Here is a 15,438-nt window from a genome sequence, read left to right as displayed (position 1 = left end):
AGAGGCAAGCAGGCACGCAGGCAGGCACACACAGAGAGGGAGAGAACGAGCGAGATACAGAGAAAGAAACGCACCAGAGAAGAAAATACGGAATATTGAGAGGGAGGGAGATGCTGAAACGAGAAGGGGAGGAAGAAGAGGAGGCAAGGGCGGAGGCGAGAGAAATGGAAGACAGGGTAATGCCTTTTTTCTGATGTCGATGGATACACAAAAGGAGAAACAAAAAAAGGAGATCGAGCTATAATAATAATAATAAAACCCGTCACACACTCACATACGTGCAGCCAACCGACAACCAAACATGTTAACGATATACATAATACATAATATATATATATATATATAATATATATATAGTTGAGCACACAGGGGAGAAAAAAGGGAGGGGGGGAAAGGCGGAGAGGGGCCGAAATAGAAGAGGCGATCGTGGGCGATACATGGTACTACAAAGGAAAACCAAAACATTTTTTGTTTCAACCAAACAAACAGGGAAAGTGAGGGGAGGAGAGCACACACACACACACATGCATACATGCATACATGCATGCATATACATACACGTAAAGGCACAAAGAAAACAACTGGGGGAGGGGAGAGGGGAGGGGAGGGAAAGAATTTCGTTTCAAATGGATTTTTTTTAAGATGAGTGGAGGTCGTGGCCACACACTCGCAGAGAGAGAGGGGGGGCGTACGCACACACACACGCGCAGAAAGGAAAGGAAAGGATAAGCACAGCCACACAGCATCCGCCCTAAGCTCACCCCCACGCGAGCAGCCAGACCCCAGCAAGCGCTAGAGATGAGCAGGCCGTGTGGGCAAGTCGTCTACTCAAGGGCCGAAGCTGTCGTTGCGGGCCGGTGCGACTGCAAACAATTTCATGAGCCGCTCGTCCTTGCGCATCCACTGGAGGCAGCGCTGCATGTCTTCTCCTCGCTCAAAGAGCACAAAACAGCCGCCGTAGTACGGCGGACGCAAGAACTCGCGGTACCGGAGGAAGCCGGCAAACTTCTCGGAGAAGTACTCCTCGCGCAGCACGCTCTGTGCGAAGCGGAAGAATTCGCGGTCCTCTGCGTTCGGCGTCGTCCGTGAGAGGGCTTCGTCGGCAGCACCAGCGCCGCCGCCATGACGATCAGCACATGGGCCCATCAGCTGCGAAGACGGTGGTGGCTGCGATGAGGAATACGCTTGTAGGCCTCGGCTATCCAGCGGACTGCGCAGCTGCGGGGTCGTCGTCAAGGATGGGGAGGACGGCGATTGGTAATACATGTGGTGGTGATGGTGCGGCACGGCCGAGACCACCGGACGGGTGCCTTTAGCACCGCTCGCTGGTGACACGTGTAGCGAGGGGGTAGTCTGCGAGACAAGCGGCGTCGGTGTCGGCGGCGCAGCTTCCTCGGCGTACCCAGTGGTAGTCCCCGGCGCGGTCACTGAACCTGCAACGGTTGGTGGTAACCTCACCGTCGTGAGCGGCTTCATGGGCATCGCATTCGCACTACCTGTGCTGCTGCGGGCGCTGCTGCCGGCGCTGCTGTGCACCTGGTCTTGCTGCAGGTACCCGGGTGCGTCGAAGTTGTGGATGAGGCGCACAAAGAGCGTACGGGAAGGGAGGGGGGGCTCACTCGAATACTGGTGGTGACGATAGGACCCGTGGTGCGGCTGCGGGCGTGACTCTTGACGGTGCGACAACGCCGGCGGCTCTGGTGGTGCGCCTCGCCAGGCATCCATCCCCTCACGCGCATCGCTGCGCTTAGTCATGTGCGAGCCCCAATGCGCAGAAAAGGGAGGTTGGCAAGTGGTGGAATGCGCGTGCTGGTGGGAGGCTTTTTGGGCGGCACTGCAGCTGTAGTAGCAACGCACCTCCGGCCTCTCCAACGGCGCTGATGGCGCCGAGGAAGCCCAAACGCGGCGCGTCAACGGCGAAGGCGTGTGGTACGGCGTTGATGGAAACGACGGGTTATGCACTGGCGGGTGTGTGGCCTGTGCGTCAGCACAGCCGACAGTGGCGCAAGGGTGTGGTGGCTGCTGAGGAGACTGCGACCCCGGCGACCACGCGATGGGCGACGGCAGTGGATGATGAGGATGTGCCTGCGGTGTTGGAGCTTGCCGGGCCACCTCTGACACCTGCGAGTAGCTGTCGCCGACGTCGTGGCTGGGCCCTCGGCCTACATGCGGCACCGCCGTCACCATCGGTGGTGGCCGCGGTGGACGGATCACCGCCGCTGCCGTCCCCCACGGCGATGTTGGATAGGACAACGGGGAGGAGGCGACAGAGCTGGCAGCGGCAGCGGCCGCCACGTTAGCGGGTGGGTGCTGAGTTTCCAAGCTTCGGGCCCACTCCGCTCGCAGAAGGGTGCACCTCCGCAGCAAAGATGCAAACTGGCCGGGCACTGGCTGGGTGCAGAGGTACTCCTCGTACTCCAGCGGCGTCGGCTCCGACTCGACGGGCGAGCCGGGGAAGCAAGCACTCGTCCCACCAGCTGGCGGCGCACTGCAGTCACCGCTCGCAAGGACAGGCGGCACCTCAGTCCCTCGCGCGGACTCGGCAGCGGGTGGTGCGCCGAATGTGGAGGTTTGTACCACTTCCTTGATGATCAGCATCTGCTTGAACCACGTCAAGGCGTCGCGCGCGGCTGCGATGCTGTCGTACACGGCGAAGCCGACGTTCCTGCCTCGCGAGCTCTTTACACGAAGCGCCACCACCCCCTGTGGTGGCACATAAGGCTGCAACTGCCACTTGTTCTCGATGAACGCAGGCAAACCGTCGATGAAGAGTGTCGTCGCGACCGTGTCGACAGTGGAGATCGGTGACGACGCCATCGTGCGGGCAGCGTTGCGCGGCTGCGGCTGGTTCAGGAGAGACCAGCTACTGCTGCTCGGGCACGAGCCGGTGGATGGGTCATCCCACGCCGCGGTCGCATACCAGTCAGAGAACGAGTGCCGTTCCAGTGCAATCGTGGAGCTTAGAGACTGCGCATTCAAGAGCGCTTGGCGCGACCGCAGGGGACCGGCAGAGCACCGAGTGGGGGTGCTCTCGCTCGGCAGCGAACCCACAGTGTTCCCGGCAAGCGATAAATCGTCGCCGCCGACATCGGCGCTGTGTCGCGACCGAGGCAGTGGAAGTCCTTGCAGCGGCGAAGTGAGCGACTGATGCTGCGAGTTCACACCATCGAACGGCGAAGACAAAGGTGTCGGGCGCTCACGGCAAGGTTCGAAGTCATGGGCGGGCGCGGTGACTGTCGTCGAAGTCACCAGCGCTGCCGCCCCGCCCATTGCCATGTTCGCGACACTGCTGAAGGGAGGGGAATGTGTGAAGGTCGACGCAGACGCCGGGGCGCCGGCACGCGCGCCGCCCGTAACTGAGACGGCGCGCGCGACAAGCAGCATCGAGTGGGCAAGCGCCCCCCTGGTTGAGTCAGAGAGGCTCTGGCTCGAGAGTCGGCTGACGGAATCATCCGTATCAGCGGCCGGAGGCGGCGGTGGTGGCTGCGTCGAGTCTCGGGTGGCAGCTTGCGCCTGCCCCTGTTGTTGACGAGAGGCCTGCTGTGGAGTATACGAGGCGGGCGATTGCCGGTACGGGTTGTGGTGGTAGCTGCTCATGCTCAATCACGTACACACGAAGTCAGCGATCACCCGTCTGAACAATCACGCTTGCGCGCGTGCGAGTCTTCACAAGCCTGTCGGTGTGGATGCGTATATGTATTGAAGGCGTGCGTTGATAGTGTTTCTCTAGCAACGAGGACACGGTGGAAATATATTTACAAAAAAAAATAAAACGAAGAGGTCTTGACAGAGAACGGGAGAGACCACACCACACCACACACGCGTGTGCGCGAAAAAGGGAGGGGAGGGGAGGGGAGGGCGTTAAAGTCAGAGGGAGAGAAAGACCGCACACACGCATACACACAGAAAATACGGGCAGCCAAAGAGGAAACGAACAGCGAAAAAAAAAAGAAAAGAGAGCACGCACAGACAGAGAGTATATAGAACGTGGCGAGGGAAGCGTGCCGAAGCACGAGAGAGGGAGGGAGAGGGAGAAACACCCAACTTGCACTCGGACGCACACACACGCAAAAGACAAATCCGTATCCCGCGCCGGACGAGGAGAAGGAGAGCAGGCACAAGCACCACGTTGTGCCGAGACCCCTCTCGTTCTTTCTTTCTCTGCGTGGGTCTGGGTGTGGGTGTGTGGGTGTTGCCCCTCTCCAAACAGCCGCCAGCGAAAAAAAAAAGAAAAAAGGCGTACCTAGAAAAAAATGGAAAACGAAGAAACGGAAGCACACAAAATAGCGACCCGGAACACAACGTACGCACACCAAGCCAGCACACGAGCGTCGTCGAGCAAGCGCGGAAAACAACAAGATGACAATGATGAAGATAGATCAAGCGCAACGTCCCCCGACAAGGCCGAGAGGAAGACAGGTTTGCAGGAAGGGCGAAGATATGACTGCGTCACACACACACAGAGGGAGAGAGAGGCAGAGGGTGGGTTGGGGATGTGCAGAAGAGTGGAATAGAATGGAGAGGAAAGGGAGGTAGTACACGGACGACAACACGAAATAAACCCACGTGGCTGCTCTTCGTCGTGCAAGCGTTCCTCGTATGAGTGAGGGTGTATATGTCGGCCAGTGATACCGATGAGGACTACGCTTAGTTCGGCGTTGGGTGAGTGTGGAGCGCTGTGAGCACCTGAAACGGTGGGGTGGGTGAATGGGAAGGAGGGAGGGGTACTGTGCAGCAGCGTGGGCACTACACAAGAGCGCCAGGCGTTGTGTATGGACGCCTGTGTGTGTGTAGGGGGGTAGGTGGGTATGTGTGTGTGGGGGCGGTGTGTTGGAGGTTTTCTGTGTCTTTAGATGGGAATAGTTTGTTTCGTCGTCTGGTGTATCGCAAGTGCGTGCTCGAAAGGCATGTGGCGGTGTCTTCCTCCGTCTCGCTGTTTCGAAGCACTCCTTGTCTGGATATGTAAACGAAAGGGATGCGGGAAAAAAGGGGGATTTGGAGCGCCGCTTGCCTAAGCCAACGTACCTTGCGTCAAACTCTTCTCCCCCTCCCCCTCCCCTCTCTCCTCAATTCCTTCTTTCAGCGTGACCCTCCTGCGGCGTTCAATGCACCGGCGCACCGCTGTTGCTCCCCTCCTCCACTCCCTCGTCGACTACGTTGAGCGCACCAAGACAAACACCAACACAGAGACGCAGAGCGCCCAAGAGGAATCGGCAGTGAGTGCAGTCCCCCACCGAGTGGCACAGACAAAAAAAATAAAGGCGGGAGGAGAGACGCGAGCCGCGAAAAACGAAGACGAGCCCGCACACAACAAGACACGGAGAAAGAGGTCTCTCTCCCCCTCCTCCGCCTCCGCCGCCTCCACCTCCGCCAAAGTAAATATAAATAATAATAAAATGGCAGGAACGTACAAGATATGACGGTGTGGACGGAAGGACGGAAGGCTAGGCGCCTTATGTGAAGCAGTGCGCTGGGCGCCTCCCTCTCTCTGCCCTTAGCCCTTCCCCCGGACGGTGTTTCCGTGGTGCGGAGGTGTTCTGATTAAGTCGTGTGTGTGTGTGTGTGTTTGTGTGTGTGCCCGTATGTGACGAAGGAAAATGTTTTGGTTCTCATCCGCTCCTTGAAGACGCTGACCCGTCATTCTTCTCGCTCGCGACCCAGTGCCCCCGACACGCGGGCCGCTTAGACTCGCTGTCACCCCTTCCTTTTTTCCGTGGGGAGGGGAGGGGGGGGGTATTATGAGTGCTTGCCTCGCTTGTGCGTGTTGTGCAACTTCCAAAGCTGTCACGAGTGTGTGTGGGGGGGGGGGAGGTGGCGACACAGGGAAAACCCGCGAAATGTAGTGTCGTGGACAAGACGGAGTGAGAGGGGGATAGGAGGAACAGCGGGGGAGAGGAGCGGTTTGGCAGCGGCACCGGTGGGTCACAGAAAGGGGGAGGGAGGGAGGGAGGGAGGGGAGAGCCAACACACCCGCTGCACGCCGACAGGAGGGATCGCAGGCACCGTGTCACGCAGAAAGACTCGCAGGACGACAGGAAGCAACGAAAAAAAAGAGCTTTGATGCAGCTCAGAGAAAGAAAAAGGATGAAGAGCGAAGGCCGGCAACGAGAAGCGGCGGCGGCGGTGCACACGACCGAAGGAAGATACAACAACAACGTTTCTGTGAATAAGAACGTGAAGAAAGGTCGGAAGAAGAGGAGGAGTGGGAAGTGGGCAGCAAAACAGAAGCGAGCAGAAGGGGTGGGGAGCGAAAAAATGTGTGATGGAGGGGGGGTGGAGAAGAACGACCGAGAAGGCAACAACACTAACAAGGACGGTATTCAAGAAAGGGTCGATACAGAAGTAAAAAAAATGGGGTATAAGTGTGGTGGTGGAGAGATTGATTGGTGTGTGTGGGTGGGGGGGGGGATGGGCGGTGAGGTGCACCGCGTGAGGGACAGAAGCGGGGCACAGACACACACGCGCAAAACAAAAAAAAACGAAAACGCCGAAGATCAAATGACAGGTGTGTACGTACGTCTGCAAGAGAGGCGGAGGTAGAGCGTGCGCGCGCACACACACAAGCAGGCAGGCAGGCAGGCAGAGAGCGAGCAACACACGAGGAGGTAAAAGACAGGGAAAACACTCCAGCTTCACGCCACAGGGCGGGGGGAGAGATGACTGGAAAAAAAAGAAACAAAAGGAAACGCTTGTGAAGAGAAACGTACAGGTACTCAGGTACACACAGATGCCTTAGAGAAGGCGTGGCAATGTAGCCACCGTGACGCCGCTCCCAGCCCCCTTCGAGTGCGCACGAGGTGAACGACCGAACCGGAAGAAAAAAAAGGAGTGACGAAAAAAGGAAAGAAAAAGAACGGGAGAGGGAGAGAGAGACCACCCCGCAGGTACCGCTATCAGTTGTTTCCAGCGCCTGAGGAAGTCGACGTACAGGAGGGGAGGGGGGAAGGACGGGATACAAGAAAACGAAAAAGTGTTCGAATCGAGGAGACACACACACATGAGAGACAGTTAGCAGGCGAGCAAGGGCAAGGACGAAAAACCATCACAAACACAAAATTCAGACGGTGTTCGCATACGCATGCATACATATACACACACACGCACACAATCGCGCTAGGCGTTGCACCGAGCTCCCTAGCACACTCCACACCCCACACCCCAAGCTGAGTGGTGGTAGAGACGGCTCCCAGAATCCTTCTATGTTGTGGTGGTTGCTCGCCCCGCTTCGTTGTATGCGTATCGGACGACACCAAATAGCGTAGAATATCGAGAAGACGAGTGAGGGGTACTCCACGCCGCCAAGTACGCCGCATACAACGTATAATCACGCAGAACCAAGGCGAGACAACAGAGAAGAGCCCGAGCGAAGAAAAAGGAGAGCTCAGACGAGGTCTGTGCAGGAAGAGAGAGAGACAGAAGAGAAAAAAAGGAGACGCGCAGGAGGAGGGGGGGGATGGAGACGCGCAGGAGGAGGGGGGGGAAGGAGACGCGCAGGAGGAGGGGGGGAAGGAGACGCGCAGGAGGAGGGGGGGGATGGAGACGCGCAGGAGGAGGGGGGGGAAGGAGACGCGCAGGAGGAGGGGGGGGAAGGAGACGCGCAGGAGGAGGGGGGGGAAGGAGACGCGCAGGAGGAGGGGGGGGAAGGAGACGCGCAGGAGGAGGGGGGGGATGGAGACGCGCAGGAGGAGGGGGGGGATGGAGACGCGCAGGAGGAGGGGGGGGAAGGAGACGCGCAGGAGGAGGGGGGGATGGAGACGCGCAGGAGGAGGGGGGGAAGGAGACGCGCAGGAGGAGGGGGGGATGGACGACGACGACGACGGGACAGACACAGACAGACACGCGCGGCGAAAGGAAGCGAAACGGAACGCAGCACGAAATCGCACAGAGGACAGGTATGTGAAAAGACGAAATATATATATATATAATTGTTCTGCAAAACAGCCAAAAGAAAAAGCGGGGAGTAGAGGGACGGTAACGCGACGCTGCACTCGGTATCACAGTGAACCAGCCAACGAAGAGAGAAGTGTGGCTGAGGGGAGAACAGAGGGGAAATGGGCGTGAAGAGGCCGGGTTAGAGAAGCACAGGCAAAAAAAGAAAAAAGGAAGCTCGAATTTCCCTATGTACCTTCGAAAATTGGGTGTGCACCGGAGTGTACGCGTGTGTGCGTGAGTAATGCAGACACAACCGCAGCACGTCGGAGAGAGCAGAGGAGAGGGGCGGAAGCGCAACAAATCGAGCAGTAGCGAAGATCTTGCCTCTCCGTGCTGCTCCTCTTTCGTCGAACCTGTGCGGCTGTCCACGGTCACTAACCGCTGCTGATCTTTATGCCACCTCCGTCGCCTTCACGTCACTGTCAAGGAGCTCTGACAGTCACACATGCCCTACCAAAATCAACAAAATTCGACCACACACAACGGGGGAGGAAATCGAGAAACAAAACGTTTGAAAAGGGAAAAAAAGAAGGCAGGCAGAGGACGAGGAAGAGCTAGGTGGTAGTGGTGTGCAGACGAGCAAGGGACGACACAACGGCAGAAGGACCACAAGGTACACACGCGCGAGCTCGCGAGGTACACCAGGAGAGCTGACAGACACACCGAGATAGACACGCGCAAGCAAGCCAGTAAAGGCCGAAAACGCAAAAAAAAAGGCACAGCAAACAGCACAGCACGGGAAGCACCTACGAAGCAGCTCGGCGACAAGAAAAGAAAAAATGGAAGGGAGCGTTTTTTTTCTTCGCCTGCTCGAGTGTGGTGCGTGTGCTGGATGTAGGGCCTGTGCGAGCCGTCGTGCGTGCGCGGGCGGATGCTGTTGTGCGCGTCGGTGAGTCGGCGTACCGTCAATGGGTTTGGTGAAGCAAAGAGGAGCCAGTGCGTCTGTGTGTGAGGGCGGGGAGGGAGGAAGGGGACGGGGGGGTTGCGTGTATATCTGTGAGCTCGTGCGACCAAAAAAAAGAGGGGGAGAGGTATGGAGCCGAGCTACGAAAACAAGAAAAAGCGCGAGAAGCAGCAACTACAGCGAGGAAACAAGAGAACAAGAAGGGGACAAGGGGAGGAAGAACGACCAGTACTCGAGTTGGCGCCAAAACACAAAGACACGGAGAGAGAGAGAGGGAGAGAGAGAGGGAGAGAGAGAGAGCAACAACGGCGACAAGAATAAATAAATAAATAATTCGGAGCGAGAGAGCCTTGATTGTGAAGAGTAGAGCAAAAAAAAACACGAAAAACAGTGGCGAAGGGACGGAAGGGGAGACGTGTGGGAGGAGGGATAGTGAGTTGAAGACGGAGAGAGAAGGAGCCCAATAATAATAATAAACCACTACAAAAAAAAGTCGAAATGGCAAAGATGTGTGGATGATGGCAGCGATGATGATGATGATAATCAGCACACACACACATACACATACACACATACACATACACACATATATATATATATAAGAAACCAACGTGACTGAAGCAAGAGCAGAACCGGAAGAGCACAAGAATACAAGCCAAGAAGAGCCACCAGAAAATCACCGTGCGAGGCGGGGGAGGGTATCGAAGGTGCTGGAAGGAGAGACGACGGGAAAGGGAGGGAGGAGAGGGAGGAAGAGGAGAAAAGGCGAAGATAGCGAGGAGAGGGGAAGAGAGCTCGACACGGCTCACACAGAGCGGGAGACTAGAGAAGGTAAGAGATAAGACCTGCGGCGCTCAAGCAGGAAGTGGCGGTGCGGCAGACAAGGGGGACAATGATGCTGGGTGAACAAGGACAACACAACTAGGAAACGGCGTAAAAAAAAAAGGGGAGCGTGTGTGTGGACTGGGGCAAAAGTGAGTGATGAGCTCTGTGAGGGAGGAGGAGGAGGGAAGGGGAGGGAGGGGGTTTGGTGATGAACGGAGTGAGAGAGGAGAGATATAGGCATCTACACTGTCAACAGGTGCCTTACCCCTCCTCTTCGGTGTGCGCGTGTGTGGGTGTGACGGTGTGTACTGGTGTGGTGATGGTGTATTTCGTGCCGACTGCCCAATTGGGGAGGGAAGGGGGGGAGGGAGGGAGAGGGTTGGCCGCTGTGGATCACGCTGAGGTGTCCCGGGGTATGCGAGAACGACAGACAGGCAATAACAAGACAGCGAGCACACGCGAGCACGCACGAGCACACGCGAAGAAGCGTGTGAAGCGGCGAAAGAAAAAAAAAATCCTGTGAAGACGCTGAAAGAAGACGTGGGAAATCGATAAGCGAAGCGGTGAACAGCGAGAGTAAGCGAAGGAGGAGGAAAACAACAGAAGGGAGGGGAGGGGGTGTGTATGCGACTCAGCACTGGAGTTGGGGTTGGTCGTGTCTGTGTTTGTGGGTGTAGGGTGGGCAGTTCGTCGTGTCAGGACAAGGCCCTCACCCCCCCCTTCTGTCAAGCTTGTGAAGGCCGCAGACGAGCAAGGGAAAAGGAGGGGTTCTGCAGAGATCGAACCCGAGAAAGAGGAGAGCAAGGGAAGAAGGAAGCAGAAGGTGGTGGTGGGGGGCAACGATATATATATACTATGCCTTCACGCTCGAGAGCGTTGATGATAAAGATGCCTGCACCGTAGAAATCGACGGAGATGAACAATAGAAAACACACACACACAAGAAAATCGACAAAGGGAGAACTAGACTGGCGATAAGTGCCCCCTCCCTTTCTTCGAGCAGCGATGATAAAGGTGGATGAGCGTACGGCTAGGTTGGAAAGAAAAACGCCAAGAGAACCGGGAGCAGGAGTAGGTAGAGTGGGTGAGCTAGTGGCGAAGCAGAGCTGATGTCGGCGAAGCAATGTGAAAAAAAAAGCAAAGTGTTTGAGCTTCAAAAGGGCGCAGGAATGATACGAATGAAGCTCCGTTGTTGGCCTCACGCTTTCCTTCCTCGAGCCGGCGACGCGCGATGGCCTCGCTGCACAGATGCTGCGTTGCACTTTGCTCGCTTTTTCCCCCTCTGCAGCGCAGCTGTCGGACTCTGCTTGCTCTGTTCTCGCCTCGTACAACTCCTCTATGCGGCCTTTCGCCGGGTAACTACTTTTTTTTCTGCGCCGACCAAAGCGCGTTTGCAGCGTCGGGAGATGAACACGTCTTCCTGTGAAGAGCCGGCAGACAGTCCACAGAGCCACACACACACACACACACAAACACGTGCGCACTCACGCACACAGAGAGAGAGAGAAAGAGGGGAGCCAGCGGTGCTGCCTACGAAGCGCACGCACCGAAACAGATAGCAATAACAGAATGCAAGTTTGGTGTAGAAGAGAGTAAATAAATAAAAACGACGAAGAAAAGAGTCGCCGTCCACGAACAGAGATGTTCACCTTTCGGCTGTCTCTGCCCACAAAGTCGGCGCGCAGAACCCAAAATAAAATGTTCTTAACTATATTAAAAAGCGGAGCTGCTCTGTGCACCGGTCGATCTCCTCTGGTACCACCGTTTACGTGTGTTGCAACCGGGGAGGGGGGAGCAGAGTCGATGGCCGTCGACTTGTCGAAAACAAAAGACTGGAAACGCCGCGGGGCCAGAAACAACCGTGCGACTCCTTCAGCACTGCTTCCTGCGGCTGCGCGCAGCCTGCCGCGTGTCTGTGCCGTATTCCGCGTCCTCGCGCCGTGGAGCCGGGGAAGGGTGTTTACTCTTACTTTTTTGTCTTTTTACTTTTCGTTCTTTTGCTTTGCGGTATGTTCTAAGGATAAAGAAATGGACGGAGACAGACGTTGGGATGCCGATCTGTCCCAGTGATGGGGAGTAGGTGAGAGTAGGTAGATATAGAGAGAGAAAAGGCACCAAACGGTGCGTGTGTGACGATTGAGAGGGAAGAAATCTTGATCGGGCGGTATGGTAGTGGTGGTGGATGTTTTCTTCCTTCTTTTGGTTTTTCGTATATGCGTGTGGGTGTGTGTGTGTCTTCGCGTGGGGTTGACGTGGTGAGACAGTGAAAGAGGTCAACGGAGCACGTCCACACCAACGCGCACACAAGCGCGCATGAAACGTGAGCGTGTGTACAGGGGAAAAAAGGGGGAGGGGGAGGGTTGGGCACACGATGTGGCAGAAGCGTAAGCAGTGCAGCGGTGCCCGATGCGTGCGTGTGGGTGTGCCATTCGAAGAGAGGGTGATGAACAACGCGAGAGCGAAAGAAAGCAAAGGTGAAGAAGAGGTGTTGTCAGGATAGCTGGCATGATCATATGGCGCACGGTAGTGTGGCTCCTAGATGTGGCCTATGCCTTTGCGTAAGCGTATGTGAACGCGTGCATTTACATGGAAGGTGATCCACATCGACATGACCCCGTGCGAGGGGTCGGCTACGAACCAGTGGTGACGTCCCCCAGCCCCAATTAAATGATGAATCGCGTAGAGCTCTGCTCCGTGCTCGCTCGCTCGCGTGCACCAGCCATCAGGCACGGAGAGAGCGCGGGCAGGGCACTCTACCTCCGTCACTCACACATATGGGCCAACGCACGTGACGAGAGCCCGCTCGAGTCGCTCGCAAGAAGCGTTCGGCCTGCAATGTCGAGGTGACCGAGTGGGGGAGGGGGGGGGATAAGGATGGCCTGGAAGCGCCGGAGATACGCGCTCTTTGGCTCTGCTTATTATTCTTGCTGCTTATCGTTGCTTCGCCTTTTACTAGTCCATCCCGTCGGGGTTTGTGCTCGCACCCATCATCGCCTCCCCGCCGCCGGTGTACGGGCCGCCTCGCACAGACAAAGAACCGAGGAAAAAATCGAAGCGAAAAGACAAAGGGTCAGGCATCCGCTACTACTTCACCGGCCATAGCAACGCGCATCACATAGCACATCGCAGGCTACGAAACCAATGCTCGAGAAATCCTGCGCTCCCCCTCTCCCCCTCCTCCAGAACGCCTTCGCGCTCACGGACACATCCGCCGCAAGCACGCATGTGCAACAACAGAGTTCAGGTGGAGAAAAAAAAGGATACGGGCGGAAGAGAGAGTGGAAGGGGCATTAGGAATAAGGATGAGTTCCGGCGTCTGCGCTTGCTTGCACTTATTGGGGCGTATAGCTGATGCTCCCGCTGCTCTCCGTCTGTCTCCTTGCCCCCCCCCCGGCCCTCACACTTGCCTACGTGTACCCCCTCCCCATCGTCCTTGTCCGCGATACTGGCCACACACAGGGGTACGGGACGCAGATGGAGAGCAGCGGCATGTGAAGAGGGAGAAGGCAGAGGAGCAGGGGCTGGAGGGAGCGAGGGGCTTCGTCACAACAAAAGAAGCAAGGACCGGCATACAAGCTCCGTTTCCGATGGCCGCTGCCTGAGGTCTCCATGACCGGGGCACCTCCCAGGCCCCATCGTCTGCCTTTCTCCTGCTCTGCCGCTGGCACCTTCCCTCGTCCGCCCTGCCCCACCCCTCGTAACACCCACTACGGCTACTAAAGTCCACTAACTTCATTCATCGACGGCGAATAAAAAAAGCGCGTTCACAATGGAGGGGAGCGAAATATAAAGAACACGCGATGGCGTGCAGGGGAGACGCCGCGGGGTGACAGTGCACGAATCGCAGCAACACACAACGAACAAGCGTGCTTGCCTCGCCACCGTTGTCGCACCCTCCCGTCCACCACCAATACCATTACTGCACCCCAGCGTCTCTCGGCATGGCATGTCGTCGCTGCTGACCACTACATGGCAGCAGCCGCATTGCGGGGGCTCTTCTGTGCGGCCGCCTCCACCTTCGCTGCCTCCGCCTTCATGCCTAGGGACCTGAGCTCCTCTGCCAGCGCCAGCGCGACGGACTTGTAGCTGTGTCCGCCGTGGATCTTGCTACCGGCGTCGGTATAGTAGGTAGTGTGAACGCCGCCGACGACGCCAGCAAACGCGTACTGGACGTTCTCGCAGACGGGGTCGTCGCTCACCATGACAACGCTCATCTTCTCCGGAAACATGATGAGGGTGTTCGTCGCCGCGGCCGTGGTGGACGTCTCGACGGAGAGGCCGGCTGCCTCTATCGTCTTGGTGCACGTCTCGCGGAAGAGGCCATTCAGGCGCTCGTACTTGGTCGCCGGCTTCATTACGAGCGTCACACGCGCCGCTTTCATTGCCTTCGCCTTCTCTACAGCCACCTTGGCCGCCTTTTTGAAGTTCTCCACCGCCTCTGCTATCTCCTTCTCGCACGTAATACCGGAGGCCGGGTACACGTCCAGTATGTCGCGCACCTGCATCGTGTCTGGCGCACTGCGCGGGAGGATGGCGCGCACCACAACCGTCTTCACGCCTGCGTATGGGCCGCTGGTCGTGCTAGGCGGCTCGGCGACGCACGCGTACACGCCGCGCGGGGCCTGCATGCCGACAACGATGGCATTGGACGCAGCCGAGGTCGCCTGCATCGCCTGCACAGCACCACCAGTCGCCTTGGTCACCATGGCGGACGCAGCCTGCACCAGAGCAGCGGGGGCGCCCGCGGCGATTACAGCAATAGACTTGGACATGTCGCGCAAAGAGAACAACGGGGTCGGGAGCGAAGAACAAAAAAACGCGAAGAGTACAAGGGCCTGCTGCGGGACTACGCAAACGCGGATGCAAGCGAACCTCGCACAGGTGTGCACGAGCGTGTGTCGATGTTTGGAGGGAGGGGGAAAGGGGGGGTTATGATGAATGAAGCCAGCGTGTCAAGCAGACGCAAGTGAGAAAGTAAGATGCGGCGGAGAGAGAAGCACGTAGAGGGGGGAAGCTGAAGAGAGTTACACATACACGTAGACGTGTGCGCATACACACATCGCCAGGAGCCTACAGCCAAGGTGATGGAGACCAACGCCACTGCCAACCGCCTCGGCGCGTGAAGAGCACAGAGCTCAACAGGCACAGAGTAGAAGGGGAGGAGGAGGGGATGTGCGGGTGGTCACGTCGTAAACGGTGCGACACACTGTGCCCTGACACCCTTTTTCAGAAGCCCCCTTGTCTGCCTAATTTGGTCGCTGTCTTTTCCGTTGTTGTCTTCGTGTATCTGCGTGTATATATATATGTATATATGTATACATGTATCTATGTATGTGTGTGTGGTGTGCAGCACGGGCACGTGCAGGGGTCGCTCGAGCACGAACACAAAAAGCAAAGAGGAGAAGGGAGGGAGGGAGGGAAGAACAGGAGGAACGGGGTGGGGAGGTGCAGAAAGACACGCGCAACGACATCCACAAAATCATGCGCTCTCGTGGTTGTTCTTCACTTCTGGTGGTTTGTTTGTTGGGTGCACTCCTTTCTTGTCACCCCTCCCTGCCCCTCCCTCCCTCCTCCCACGAAAAAAAATAACCTCGCAGGGAGGGAGGGGCAGGGAGGGGATGTACGCCTGCCACCGCGCATGTGAGAAGCAAGACGACACCGAAAATGACAAGGAACAAGAGGAGACAACACGAGATACACAGAATATATATATATATATATATATATCCTTGAAATAAAAGGAAACGGCATCAGACGACATGACGAAACACGTCCAC

The 15,438-nt window shown here is 57.0% G+C and overlaps 2 protein-coding genes across 2 annotated transcripts; both read right to left on the bottom strand.

The window, feature by feature from the left end:
* Positions 1-828: 828 nt before the first annotated feature.
* Positions 829-3,276, bottom strand: LMXM_11_1040 (conserved hypothetical protein; the record flags this gene model as incomplete). The annotated part of the gene is made up of 1 exon (XM_003873026.1): positions 829-3,276. The coding sequence occupies one exon, from the start codon at positions 3,274-3,276 to the stop codon at positions 829-831; it is 2,448 nt and encodes an 815-aa protein (XP_003873075.1).
* A 10,350-nt stretch (positions 3,277-13,626) lies between these two features.
* LMXM_11_1030 (conserved hypothetical protein) lies at positions 13,627-14,433 on the bottom strand (the record flags this gene model as incomplete). The annotated part of the gene is made up of 1 exon (XM_003873025.1): positions 13,627-14,433. The coding sequence occupies one exon, from the start codon at positions 14,431-14,433 to the stop codon at positions 13,627-13,629; it is 807 nt and encodes a 268-aa protein (XP_003873074.1).
* Positions 14,434-15,438: the final 1,005 nt, after the last annotated feature.

This window comes from Leishmania mexicana, chromosome 11 (assembly GCF_000234665.1).
Source record: "Leishmania mexicana MHOM/GT/2001/U1103 complete genome, chromosome 11".
Classification (NCBI taxonomy): Eukaryota; Euglenozoa; class Kinetoplastea; order Trypanosomatida; family Trypanosomatidae; genus Leishmania; species Leishmania mexicana.
This window is presented reverse-complemented; position numbering and strand designations above follow the sequence as displayed.